Source organism: Elephas maximus, chromosome 12, assembly GCF_024166365.1.
Source record: "Elephas maximus indicus isolate mEleMax1 chromosome 12, mEleMax1 primary haplotype, whole genome shotgun sequence".
NCBI lineage: Eukaryota > Metazoa > Chordata > Mammalia > Proboscidea > Elephantidae > Elephas > Elephas maximus.
Genome location: NC_064830.1, coordinates 30,866,126 through 30,880,382, shown reverse-complemented (window position 1 = coordinate 30,880,382; position 14,257 = coordinate 30,866,126). Strand labels below are relative to the sequence as shown.

Below are 14,257 nucleotides of genomic sequence, written 5' to 3'. Positions count from 1 at the left end.
ATTCCCTTGTTTAGTAAGAGGAAGATTTAAAGTGTTAAAGTGTGGAAAATGTTAAAAAGCAAAGATGTCATTTTGAGGACTAAGGTGCACCTTTCCCAAGCCATGGTGTTTTTAGTTATCTCATATGCGTATGAAAGCTGGACAATGAATAAAAAAGATGGAGGAAGTATTGATGCCTTCGAATTATGGTGTTGACAAAGAATATTGAACATACCATGAAATTCCAGGAGGAACAAATCAGTCCTGGAAGAAGTACAGCCAGAATGCTCCATAGAAGTAAGACTTCAACTCACTCACTTGGACATGTTCTAAGGAGGGTCCAGTCCCTGGAGAAGGACATTATGCTTGGTAAAGTCGAGGGTCAGGAAAAACGAGAAAGACCCTCAACGAGATGGATTCACACAATGGCTGCAACAATGTGTTCTAATATAGCAACGATTGTGAGGATAGCGCAGTACTGTGTTGTGCATATGGTTGCTGTGAATTGGAACTGACTCAGCGACACATAATAGCATCAACAAGGGCTTCAAGCCATAACTTTTCCGATTCTGATTATGGTTCTGGTTTACTCAATTTTTAAAAATTCAGGTCTGTTCTGGTGTTGCTTTCTCAGCCATAATTGAACCTGGAAGACTTGGCTACAAGCCCTGTATTGAATTTCTGCCCTGTGACTTCCTGCTTGCCATTTATAGGCAAGAAGCTCTGCGTTTCTTATAGTTCTTCTGAACACACCATGAGGACATTCATCTTTGTGCTTTTGTACGTGCTCTTTCCTTGGGCTAGAATGTTCTTCACAACCACTTTATCTGCCTGGAAAATTGTTTAAAAAGTAAACCTTTTGGTGGTGTTACTTTGGGAGAAAGGTTTATCCTTTAAACCTGTTCTTTTCTGGAGAATACCAGAAAGATGTTTACCTGAGTTGTATTGACTATGCAAAGGCATTCGACTGTGTAGATCTTAACAAATTATGGATAACATCATGAAGAACAGGAATTCCAGAACACTTGTGCTTATGTGGAACCTGTACACAAACCAAGAGGCAGTTGTTTAAACAGAACAAGGGGATACTGCGTGCTTTAAAATTGTGAATGGTGTGTGTATCCTTTCACTGTACTTGTTTAATCTGTATGCAGAGCAAATAGCCAAGAAACTGGATTTAAAGAAAAAAGAAAAAGACAGCATGAGGATTGGAGGAAGACTCATTAATAACCTGCAATATGCAGATGATAAAACCTTGCTTGCTGAAAGCAAAGAGGATTTGAAACACTGATGAAGATCAAAAACTACAGCCTTCAGTATCTAATATGCCTTAACACAGAGAAAACAAAAATTCTCACAACTGGACCAATGAACAACATCATGATAAACGAAGAAAAAGATTGAAGTTGTCAAGGATTTCATTTTATGTGTATCCATGAGCAACACTCATGGAAGCAACAGTGAAGAAAGCAAACGATGTATTTCATTGGGCAAATCTGCTGCAAAAGAACTCTTTAAATTGATAAAAAGCAAATATATCACTTTGAGGGCTAAGGTGCACCTGACCCAAGCTATGGTATTTTCAGTTGCCTCATATTTGTTTGAAAGCTGGACAATGAATAAGGAAGACAGAAGAACTGATGCCTTTGAATTATGGTGTTGGTGAAGAATTTTGAATATACCATGGGCTATCAGAAGAACAAAAAACCTGTTTTGGAAGAAGTACAGCCAGAATATTCCTTAGAAGAGAGAATGGTGAGACTTTGTCTCATGTACTTTGGGCAGGTTGTTAGGAGGGACCATTTTGTGGAAAAGGATATCATGCTTGATAACAGTGGAAGGTTAGCAAAAAGAGGAATAGACTCAACGAGAAGGGCTGACATAGTGGCTACAACAATGGGCTCAAAAAATAGCAATGATTATGAGGATGGCACAGGACCAGGTAGAGTTTTGTTCTGTTGTTCATATGGTCACTGTGAGATGGAGCTGACTGGACGACCCCTAACAACAACAAGTCAGTGAAACCTTCTCCCCTCTTTGTGCAGTTGATCTGTATCTTGTGCTGTTTTTGTACCTATCTCATGTGTCATTGAAGAGGTCCTGTACATTAATGGTCTTGTATTTACTTGTCTTTTCATTTGTGGGGTTGCCATGAGTCAGAGTCAACTGGATGGCGGTGGATTTGGTTTGGTTAGTTTCGCTTATAGTTGACTGTGCTTCTTATTGCTTTGTCCACAGTTTTTGCTTAGTAAATATAGAATACAGAAGCAAATGCTGTTTTTTCAATATTACAATAGTTACTTTGGTGCAAAAGTAGAATTTGAACCTGATACTCTTTTCTAGGCTCATGATTTTTCTGCTCTTTTCCACAAAATTTGTGGTTGACAATTAGTCAAAAAGAAAATATCTCTGTCTCTGTCACCCTGTTTGTCTCTCTTTTTTTGTTAAGGAGAAGTGAAGTTTTGTTAACTCCCATACATCATGTGTTTTTTGGGGGTGGGCTATAGAAATTATATTGATGTCTTTACAAAAGAGTTTAGAAACATTTGCTTATAAAATATAATTCTGGGTTAAATTATTTTCTGAAGTATTATCTATGACCTAATTTCTGTAAAAATCTAACAATTTTTTCAGTAGAAAATTGCAGAGTTTGAAATATAATCATTAATGTATAAACAACCTCAAAATGTCACAAAACAAATTACATGCTTATTTCCTTTCAGTATTTGAGTGGACTTGTAGGTTGATGCAAAATGTGAAAGCCAATTCACTGAATATTTTCTCCTGGACTTTATTAACTGGAAACATATATGTATATAATTTGGAATACTATATGCCATTCTTTTGAAGTAAATAAAAGAGAGAGAGAGAGAGAGAAGTACAGAGAATGATGTAATAAGCACCATAAGTGCCCATTGTTCAGAATTAACATTTTTTTGATCTTAAAGGTATGTATGTTATGTATACATGCATGCACATAGATATACAGATATATAAAATCTTTCCAATTTTTCAATGTTATACATAGTGCTGCATGAAATATTCTTTTACCAAGAGACTTATATACTTTTGCAAGAATTTTTCTAGGATTTCCTTAGAACAGTGTTTGTAGAGTTGTTGAGCGTGTGCATTTATTAGATGTTGTCATACTGCTCTCCAAAATGATTATTCCAATTTGCAATATTAACAGTTTATGAGTTGTTGTGTCCCTAAGCATTCCCAGAAGTCTCCAGGTGGTACAGTTAAGCCCTCAGCCTCCAAGCAAAAGTTTAGAGGTTTGAATCCACCCAAATGCATCTTAGAAGAAAGGCCTGGTGATCTACTTCTGAAAAATCAGTCATTGAAAACCCTGTGGAGCGCAGTTGTACTCTGACACACAGGGGGTCACGTGAGTTGCAGTCGACTGAGGACTGACGGAAGCTAACAAAAAAATAACGAGCGTATCAGAGGGCTGTTTGTGTAGATCTGTGTTGTTTTAATCGGCATTATTGGCATTTGGATTTCCCCCTTTGTAGCTTACCATTGCTTATTGTTTATCCATTTTTCTTTTGGACTGGTTTGTGGAAAATCTTTATAGAATTTGTCTTCTAATACTGTGTTAGTTTTATGTGTTATAAATAACTCACTGTGTGATTTGTCTTTTCATTTTACGGATAGAAGGTTTTAATTTTGTCATATTCGAAGGAGAATGTCTTAATGACACCATGGTAGGAAAGAATTTACAGACCAAGATGCACAAAGCCCAACTCAAGGGGAAAGGCTAGTCATTGTGAATTAAGTTGACTCTTCTTAGAACTCTTCTCTCCCATGTGAGTTTTATGTTTGTCTAGTTTCATTAAATCAGTTTGTTTAGTTGTATGAAAAACTCTGTTGGGATTTTAGTTGAAATTGCATTCAATTTATAGATTGGTTTAAGAAGCATTGGCTTTTGTGTGTGTGTGTGTTTCTTGTGGAAGTTTTCACAGGAAGTTAGGTTCCCATTTGACAATTTCCACACAAATTGTTCATTGATATTAGTTACATTTGTCACAATTTGTCAGCATTCTCTTTAATTGTGTCTGCACCCATCCATATGTGCTCAAGCATTTCTACTTTGGTTGTGATGTGCTCACTGTATCCACATTTGGTGCCACTTTTCCCATCACCAAAAATAACAAGTCGCTATGATCTAAAGCATGCTTTCCCCTCCTCCCTACTGTCCTTGGTAACCACCAGTGAACACTGGTCTCTCTAAAAAAAAAAAAAAATGTCTCTCTAGTCTATATTTATCTGTCTTGTTTTTATATAAAAGAGGGATCATTCGATATTTGTCCATATATGCTTGACTTATTTCACTTAGCATTACATGTACATCCATGTTATAATGTTTCAGGGACTCGTCACTGTTCTTTATGGTTGTGTAGTATTCCATTGCATGTATATACCACAGCTTGCTTATCCATTCATTCCTTCATGGGCATTTAGGCTGTTTGCATTTATTTGTTATTGTGAATAAAACAGCAATGAATGTAGGTATTCACATGTCTATTTGTGTCATTATTTTTAGATCTCTAGTGTGTACCTAGGAGTGAGATTGCTGGATCATAGGGAAGTTTTATTTCTAGTTTTTTAAGGAAGCTCCATACCATTTTCCATAGTGGTTGTACAGTTTTACAGTTCCATCAGCAATACATAAGGTTTCCAATCTCCCTACGTACTCACCAACATTTGTTGTTACCTTTTTTTAAAATCAGTGACATTTTAATCAAGGTAAGATGGTATCTTATTGTAGTTTTTGACTTGCAGTCTGTCTCATGGCTAATGGGAGCCCTGGTGGCACAGTGGTTAAGAGCTTGGCTGCTAACCAAAAGGTCTGCAGTTCAAACCCACCAGCGAGTCCATGGAAATCCTATGGTGCAGTTCTACTCTGTCCTGTACAGTCGCTGTGAGTTGGAATTGACTCGACCACAATGGATGTTTTAGTTTTTGATGGCTAATAATCGTGAATATCTTTTCATATGTTTGTTGGCTACTTGGATGTCCTCATTGGTGAAGATTCTGTTCATGTCCTTTGCCCATTTTGTGATTGGGTTGTTTGTCTTTTTGTTGTTGAGTTATTACAGTTCTATAGATTTCAGAGATTAGACCCTTATCAGATAAGTCATTTCCAAAGATTTTTTTCCCAGTCTATGGGTTGTCTATTTATACTTTTAATAAAGTGTTTTAATGAGCATAGGTTTATAATTTTTATGAGATCCTATTTATCTGTTTTGTCTTCTATTCATGGATTTGTTGTAGTGTTTGTAATCCTATTTTTATGAAAGATTAGGTCCCGTAGGTTTCCCCCTATGTTTTCTTCCAGGAATTTTATGATTTTGGGTTTAACATTTAGTCCTTTGATCAATTTTGAGTTAATTTTTGTATATGGGTCCTGTTTAATTTTTTCTGCAAGTGAAAATACAGTTTTGCAAGCACCATTTCTTAAAGAGACTGTTTCTGCCCCACTGAATGGACTTTGACCCCTTGTCGAAAATCAGTTGTCCATAGATGTTTGGGTTTAGTTTTTAGTTCTCAATTCTGTTCCACTGGTCTATGTGTCTGCTGTTGAACACATACCAGGCTGCTTTGATTATAGTGGCTGTATAGTATGTTTTGATATTCAGGAGTGTGAGGCCTCCTGTTTTGTTCTTTTTCTTCAATCTTGCTTTACCTGCTCAGGGTTTCTTTCCTTTCTGTACAAAGTTGGTCATTACTTTTTCCATTTCAGTAAAGAATGTTGTTGAATTTGTATTGGGATTGCGTTGTATCTGTAGATCACTTTAGGTAGTATTGACATTTTCACTGTATTGTCTTCCAATCCATGAGCACGGGATGTCTTTCCATTTTTGTAAGTTTCTTTATTATAAAATTTTCAACATATAAGTCTTCTATGTCCCTGGTTAGGTTAATTCCATGTTCGGTGAAAAAAATTAGCATACTGTGCTTATGAAAATAACTCCAGGGAGGAGGGCATGTTTGGCAAAGAAATCGTAGAAGGTGTATATTATTTGCTTAAAGTTATGGTATATAGTACTTGAGAAGAGAAATTTCATTTTTCAGTGAAACCGCTCTATCCTGGCTTTTTGGGGAATTAGTTGAATTATCAAGCAGTGTTGTTATTTTTATTATAATTATTGCTTACTGATTTTTTCTAGTGGATGTATAATGAATCAATATTTTATGTTAGAAAAAACGTGATTAAATTCTGAAGTCTCATTCAAAATTGCGTGTTTTCTTTCAATTTATTCAGAAAAGTTTTTTCTAACAACTTATTTTTTGAAAAAAAAATTTCTTCATGGAAAACTTGATGTGCAAAAGTAGAATAGTATAATGACTCTTTGTACCTATCACTTAGTTTCAGCAGTTATCAACTTGTTTTATATGTACCCCAGCCATTTCTCCACCCACTGTTCTCTGAATTATTTTGAAGTAAAATGTGTAGACAGCATATTTCATCTGTAAATATTCAGTGTGTATTTCTAAAAAATAAGAACTCTAAAACATACCTTTATTCCATCTAAAAATGATTAACAATAATTTGACAATATCTTTAAATATCCAGACTGTGTTTTCTTTTAATTCATTAATCTGTCCTCCATTATCTCTCTGTCTCTCTTGTTTTACTCATTCACTGCTTGCTCTTTTGCTTCAGGTGCGTGTGTGTGTGTGTGTGTTTTGAAGAAACCAGGTTATTATTTCTGTAGTTTCTTACTGTCTAGATATTGTTAATTGTATCTGCAGCATTATTTAAAGTGTTCTTCTGACATCTGTGTTTTCTGTAAATTGGTAGTTAGATCTAAAGAAATAAAATAATTTTTATCTGCACTAGATAAAGTACTGCAAAATACAGACTTTTGAAGTTATTTTAGTGTAAAAGAACCATTTTAGCAGATTGAATAGTCTAACCAAGTATACTGATAATACTAGCTTGACTTTGGCTCCAAAGTGAACTGGGTCAATTACATGGTAGGTCTGAGGATTTGCCTAGGGCAGAAACACACTTGTGGGTTGCTCCAAGCCATCTTCTCAAAATTTGTCGCCTGTGATTTACTGTCATGTAAACTTGTTCCTCATATATAAAGCAATAGGAAAAAGGCTTTGAATGAAGGCCCATGTTGTGTTTCTGTGAGTAAAGTATATGAACATTACTTTATGAACTTTGAAACACAGAGTTCGTTTAAATTCCATGGCTGAACCTAGAAGGATTTTATGGAAATTTTTAGATCTGAGAGTATGTGGTAGAGTGAGATTTTTTTTGTTGTTGTGGTTATTGGTATGAGGAATAAATGTTACAAAGCAAGTAGCCAAACGAGAACTGTTTTTGGAATTAGAGTCCGACAGGTCACCTGTTTTTGGAGCTGGGAAAGAAACACGGTGTATTAGTTTCCTGTTGCTGCTGTACCGAATTATCACAAACTTAGTGTCTCAAAACAAACTTAATTTTTTATAGTTCTGGAGATCAGACGTCTGTAATGGGTTTTATTGGGCTAAATCCAGGTGTTAGCAGGGCTCTGTTCCTTTCTGGAGACTCTAGGGGAGAATCTGATTTCTTGCTATTTCCAGCTTCTAGAAGCTGCTAAAATTCCTTGGCTTGTGTCTCCCCCTCTATTTTCAGTGCCATCAATGGGCAGCCGAGTCCTTCTCACAGTGCATCATTCTGACACTGACTCTCCTGCATTCCTCTTTCACCTTTAAGAACCCTCGTGATTACGTTGGGCCCACCTGGATAATCTAGGTTACTCTCTGTTTTAAAGCCAGCTGATTTGTAACCTTAACTGCATCTGCAACTTTAAATCCCCTCTGCCATGTGTATTAGTTTCCTTCTGGGGTGCTCTGTGGGGGAGCCTGCTCCATGCTTCTCCTCGGGCCTGATGGTTTTCCTCACTCCTTTGCATTCAGTAGGTTTCGGTGGTTTTCCACAGTCCTTGGCATTCCGTGTCTTGTAGACGCATCACTCCAGTCTCTGCCTCTGTTTTCCCATGGTCATCTTCCCTCTACATCCGCCTCTCAGGGTTTCTTCTCCCGTTTTTATAAAGACACCAGTCATACTGAGTCAGGGCCCACGCTGCTCCAAAATGACCTCATGTTAACTGCAGAGAATCTGTTTCCAATAAGGTCGCGTTCACATGTACCAGGTCTTAGGACTTTAATGCACTTTTGGGAGAACACAAATCAACCCATAACACCACATAAGGTAACATAGTCACAGGTTCCGGGAATTTAGACATGGACGGCTTTGGGGTGGGGGCCTAATTTTGCCTGTCACATATGTTGCAGAATTAAAGACGACTCCCCTGGGCACACACCTCTACTGTAGTATTGAGAGCTCCTGATGTTTCATTATGACGTTTAAAATTAATTTTAGTTCATGTAAACATGAGTCAGTATTGTGATATGCCAATTCTAAGGAACTTATAAATTGTAATTGTACCCTCATTGCATTCAGTGTACTGCTATAGTTAAAACATACTTATCTGGGTGAGGCTATACATCTGTTTATTGAAGCCTATTGATGTTGATCCATATATTTTCTTAAATGTTTTGCGGCCAACCTTAAAACATTTTTTTCTCATTCCTAAGTTCCCATCTGAGTTTTAGGTGCTCAAAGTTGTTTAATTAAGCCTTATACCTGCATAAATGAATGTGAAATGCTAACTGAAAAGCCACCTGATTTCTTTTTAGTTTCTTCTAAAATTTTTTTTTCTAAATTTATTTTGTCATTGTTGAGAATATATGCAACAAAACATCACCAATTAGCAGTTTCTACATGTAGAATTTAGTGACATTGATTATCTTCTTTGAGTTGTGCAACAATTCTTACCCTCCTTTTTGAGTTGTTCCTGCCTCATTAACATAAACTCACTGCCCTCTAAGATTTCTATCTAATCTTTTGAGTTGGTGTGGTCAGTGTGATCCTATATAACCCACTAAAACCCACTGCCATCGAGTCGATTCCGACTCATAGCGATCCCATATAGACAGTACTTAAACGAGCATAATGCTCAAAGTAGACCTTTTTTACGAGTTAAGCTAAAATGTTCAGTTTTAAGATGACTTCAAGGGATATTTTTGGTTTAAGGCTTAAAGATTATCCCAAGGCAACAGTTTCAGGGGTTCATCCATCCTCCATGGCTCCAGAAAGTCTAGAATCCATGAAAATTTGAAATTCTGTTCTGTATTTTTCCTCTTTTGGTCAGGATATTCTATGGAATCTTTGATCAAAATGTTCAGTAATGGTAGCTGGGCACTATCCAGTACTTCTGGTATCATGGCAAACGAGGCAGTTTTTCTTGGAGGCAGTTAGCCACATATTCCATACGCTCCTCCTATTCCTGACTATCCTTCTTCCTCTGTTGCTGCAGGGAACCAATTGTGCCTTGGATGGCTGCTTGCCAGCTTATAAGACCCCAGGCACTCATTGAAGTAGGAGGTGGAAGAGAGGCACTAAACATGTTATTAGGCCAATTAACTGGGATAGCCCATGAAGCCATGACCTTAAACTTCCAAACCAAGAAACCAAATCCCATGAAGTGTTTGCCTGTACATAGCAGCCTCAGCAGCTACTCTTTTTTTTTTTTTGGTTATTGTAGTAAATATATGTCACACAGCTTTTGCCAGTTCAACTTTCTACAGGTGTACAACTTATTGATAGCAATTACAGTAATCCCTGTGCAACCGTATCATTAATCAATTTGATATTTCCATCACCATTACCCCATCTTTTCCCCCTCCCTCCCACCCCTGGTAACAGCTAATAAACTTTTATCTCTGTACGTTTGCCTTTTCATGTCTCTTTATATAAGTGAGGTCGTAGAATATTTGTCCTTTTGCAATTGACTTATTTCACTCAGCATGATGTCTTTAAGCTCCATCCATGTTGTGCTATGTATCAAGACTTCATTTCTCTTACTGGCTAAGTAGTAATGTACCACCTTTTGTTTATCCATTTATCCGTTGATGGGCACTTAGGTTGTTTCCACCTTTTGGCTGTTGTGATTGGTGCTGCAGTGAACATTGGTGTAGAAGTCTCTGTTTGAGTCTGTGTTTTCAAGTCCTTTGACATACATCTCGAAGTGGAATTGCTGGGTCATATGGTAGTTGTATTTTTATTGTTTTGAGAAGCTGCTGCACTGTTTCCCACAATGGCTGTACCATTTTTCATTCCTATCAGCAATGGATAAGGATTTCTAATTTCCCTACATCCTCACCACTTCTGTTGTTTTTTCACTCTTAGCCATTCTAGTAGAAGTGAAATGGTATCTCGTTATGGTTTAGATTTGCATCTCTCTGATGACTACTGATGCTGAGCATCTTTTCATGTGCCTGGTCACCATTTGAATAGCCTCCTTGGTGAAATGTCTGTTCATGTCCTTTGCTCATTTTATGATTGGGTTATTGGTCTTTTTGTTAAGTTGTCAAATTTTTATCTATATTTTGATTAATAGACTCTTGTTGGATATATGGTTTTCAAAGATATTTTCCCAGTTGATAGCTTGTCTTTTTCTTATTTTGATAAAGTCTTTTGATGAATAAAAGTTTTTAATTTTTCTGATGTCCCGTTTATTTATTTTGTCTTTTGCTGTTTGTGCTTTTGTTATTATAGTAGGTAATAAGTTGTTGAAAGCTAGGCTTGACAGCGCTGCCCCTCCTTGTTCTAAGAATTTCATGGTTTTTTTTTTTTTACGCATTTAGGTCGTTAATCCATTTTGAATTTGTTTTTGTGTATGATGTGAGGCATGTATCCTGTTTGATTTCTTCTGAAATATTTACCTTCTATGTTTAGTATGTAGTGATTTTAGTTTAGCTTTCTTTCTGAAGGTGAATGTTTCTCCTTTCTTTGTTTTGGTGTCATGTTCATATTTGTAATTTACCAGTTCCTTTCCTTTTTAGACTTTTACTGGTTGGTGGATGTGAAAATGCTGAAGCGGGCCTATCAAAAGCTTCTAGCTGTGGCCTTTCTGCCTGGAGAGTTCTTTCAGGATCACCTTATTATAAGCAGGTCACCAGTAGTGGAGATAGAGTCGTTGTGGTAAGCATTTCACTTTACTAACACAACTCAAACAAAAAATAAATACTTTGTAAGATGTGGAGAAGGAAATAATTTGTTTTAAAAGAGGAAAGTGCATTAATGCTAGTCAAATTTTAATACAGGTAGCTCCTGACTTACGACAGGGTTCCATTCTGATGACTCCATCATGAGTTGGTTCTGACGTAAGTCAAATCCGTGTTTTTTTGTTTTTAGTTTTTATTATTACCTCTTATATGGCAGTGTTTTGAACACTAATTGTGACATTGAACATCTGCGAGTGAACATCTAAGATGATAAAATCAGCAAATTGCACTGCACCGTTGTATGTAGTACATATTATTACTAATGATAAGATGTACAAAAAATAAATAACCAGACGACCATAAGTGTAGTTCGTTTTAACTCAATTATGTCGTATGTTGGGGACTACTTGTACTTCTTGTAACTATCAAATTTACAACAGCATGTTGTATTTATCTTAGTCTCAGTTTTTAATAACTATATTTCAAGATATTAGAAAACAAACTACCTAGCAGTAGTCCCTTTATTTACAGAAACTTATTTAAACATTAAGGTGTCAGAATTGACTTGACAGCAATGGGTTTAGGTTTTTATTTTTGGTGGTACAATCGTTAAGTGCTCAACTACTAACTGAAAGGTTAGTGGTTTGAACCCACTCCGCGGCTCCACAGAAGAAAGACCTGCTGTAAAGATTACAGGCTAGAAAACCCTATGGGGCACTTCTACGGTGTCACATGTGGTTGCTGTCAGTCACGTGGACTCAACAGCATCTAACAACAACAATAGCGACACTTTGTATTGCTGTTGCTATATATTAGCTCATTTGATACCCACCAGCCCTTTGAAGTAGATATTGTTACTAGCCCGAGTTTATTGATGAGGAAAGTGAAATGTAACTAAGAAACTTGCTCTGGCTACCCAGCTAGCAAGTGGTGGAACTGAAGAACAAAAAATTGAGTAGGAGTTCCCCTTTTAAGTTCTTAACTACTATGATATACTTTCTTCCATATTTTTCCATATTTATATGGACTGTTTCTCCACCCAAAGCCACTAGGTGGCACAAACTGGTTAAGTACTTGAACTAGTAGCCTTAAGGTTGGTGTTTCAAACTCACCCAGAGGCACCTCAGAAGACAGGCCTGGCTATCTGCTTCTGTAAGGTCACATGGAGACTGTGGGGCAGTTCTACTCTGCACACATGGAGTTGCCATTAATTGGAACTGACTTGATGGCAACTAACAACAACATTTTTCCATCCACCCATCCATCCATTCATTTGTTCTATAAATATTTATTAAACATCTGTTTTGTGCCAGGCATACTTTTAGACTGTAATAAAAAAAAATAGTATAGGCTAATTTCTGTTATTATACTAAAAGCAATCACATAAATAAACAAATGAGAAATTCTGAAATTTCACTGGCTTTTTTTTCTTTTACCACTGTGTAATAAAATGAAAGTTCATTTATTCCTGGCAAAGTCTACTGTTGGTACCATGACTCTCCTGGGCAGCTCAACCTTCAAATATCTAGGCTGATAACCTCTTGAGGTTCCAGTATTTCAATTTATGGCTTTATGAGAAGAGATGGCCAGAACATGGATAGGTACTTTTTATTTTAAAATTGTTTTTATTGTGGTAATTATATATATAACAAAAACTTTACCTTTTAAACATTTTTTTACATGTGCAATTCAGTGATATTAATTACCTTCTCGTGTTGTGCATCCATCTCCACTGTGTTTCCAAATGGACAGGTGCATTCTCCTGTCTTAGACCAGATGTGTTATCATTTCTGCTCGCAGTTCATTTATCACAGATAATCATGTGGCACCTCTTTACTTCTGGGAAAGACAGTTTTCTGTGGATCCAGGAAGGAAAGAATAACTAATTTTCTCTACAGCAACATGTAAAAAAAAAAAAGTTGGCATAGTCTTGCTTATGAAAATACATCATGGGGGAAGGGAGCAGTTGGCAAACAAATGTAAAAGGTGCATGTTATTGCGTAAAAATATGGTAATACATTGTCTGGTACATAGTGGACACTCATATTTTTTGGGTGAGAGGGAAAACCAAGAAATTAAGGTAGAACACACATAAGTGGATATCTTAAGTTGTTTGTACCTATAGTGAGTATATTTCTCCATTAGTTCTATCTTAAAATATATTGATTGCAAAATAACCTTCTAAAACATTGAAGGATTAAAAGTTTTGGTGTTGAAAAGAAACTGATATAGATGTACTTTTGAAAAGAAACCTTTGGAAATTATAGTAAATGTCCATTATTTACTTATTTATTTTTAACCCTTACCGTATGCTGAAATGTTTAAATGTGGATTTAGCCTGACAAAGTAGTGGTTGTTTTTTTTTTTAAATGAAGTCACCTTATTGGTTTATATGGCATCAGACCTTGAAATAGTTTATATTTGTAGATCAGTTTATAAATATCAATATCAGAATTGTGCTTTTTCGTTTTCCTTTCATTCATTCTCCATCTCCTCATTCTACTGCTCACTGATTCTCTCTGCAGTACCCGTTAAGGAGGGCAGTTTAAGTATTATTAGGTCTCTTTCACAGATAAGGCGTCTAAGCCTTGTGACATCATAAGGACTGACGGACTATAGGAAAGGAGATGGAGCCAGATCTTCTAGTTTTTATTTAATACCTTTTACTCCAACTATGCAATAATATACTTACCAGTGGCGTTATCAGATTTATGCCATCAGTCCCTGATGAAGTGGAGAAACGTGTGGAGCAGAACTCACATTCACGTAAAAAGACCAGACCATTAGGTCTGACTGAGACTGGAGGAACCCCCAAAGCCATGGCTCCCGGATGCTCTGTAACCCAGAACTAAAACCATTCCCCAAACGTACTCTTCAGACAAAGATTAGACTGGGGTATAAAACATAAAATAATACTCATGAAGAGTGCGTTTCTTAGTTCAGTCAGATACAAGAGATCAAATGGGCGGCTCCTTTCCAGAGGCAGGATGAGAAGGCAGGAAGGGACAGGACCTGGTTGAATAGACACAACAAACCCAGGATGGGAAGGGAGAGTGTGCTGTTACATTATGGGGATTGCAACTAATGTCACATAACAATATGTGTATAAATTTAAAAAAGTGTATGTGTATACGTACAGACAGAGATATAGCATATGTGGCAAAATGTTAGTAACTGGTGAACCCAGGTGAAAGATATACTCGTTTTT

General features: G+C 36.6%; 1 protein-coding gene across 3 annotated transcripts in view; it reads left to right on the top strand.

Annotated features, from left to right (window-relative positions):
- The window catches only part of NBAS (NBAS subunit of NRZ tethering complex), a 452,886-nt gene that overhangs the window by 74,788 nt on the left and 363,841 nt on the right, over positions 1 to 14,257 (top strand). For all 3 annotated transcript variants that reach the window (XM_049903481.1, XM_049903480.1, XM_049903479.1), the window contains exon 10: positions 10,888 to 11,026. In XM_049903481.1, coding sequence (XP_049759438.1) covers positions 10,888 to 11,026 — 139 coding nt within the window. The remainder of the gene's footprint in view (positions 1 to 10,887; positions 11,027 to 14,257) is intronic.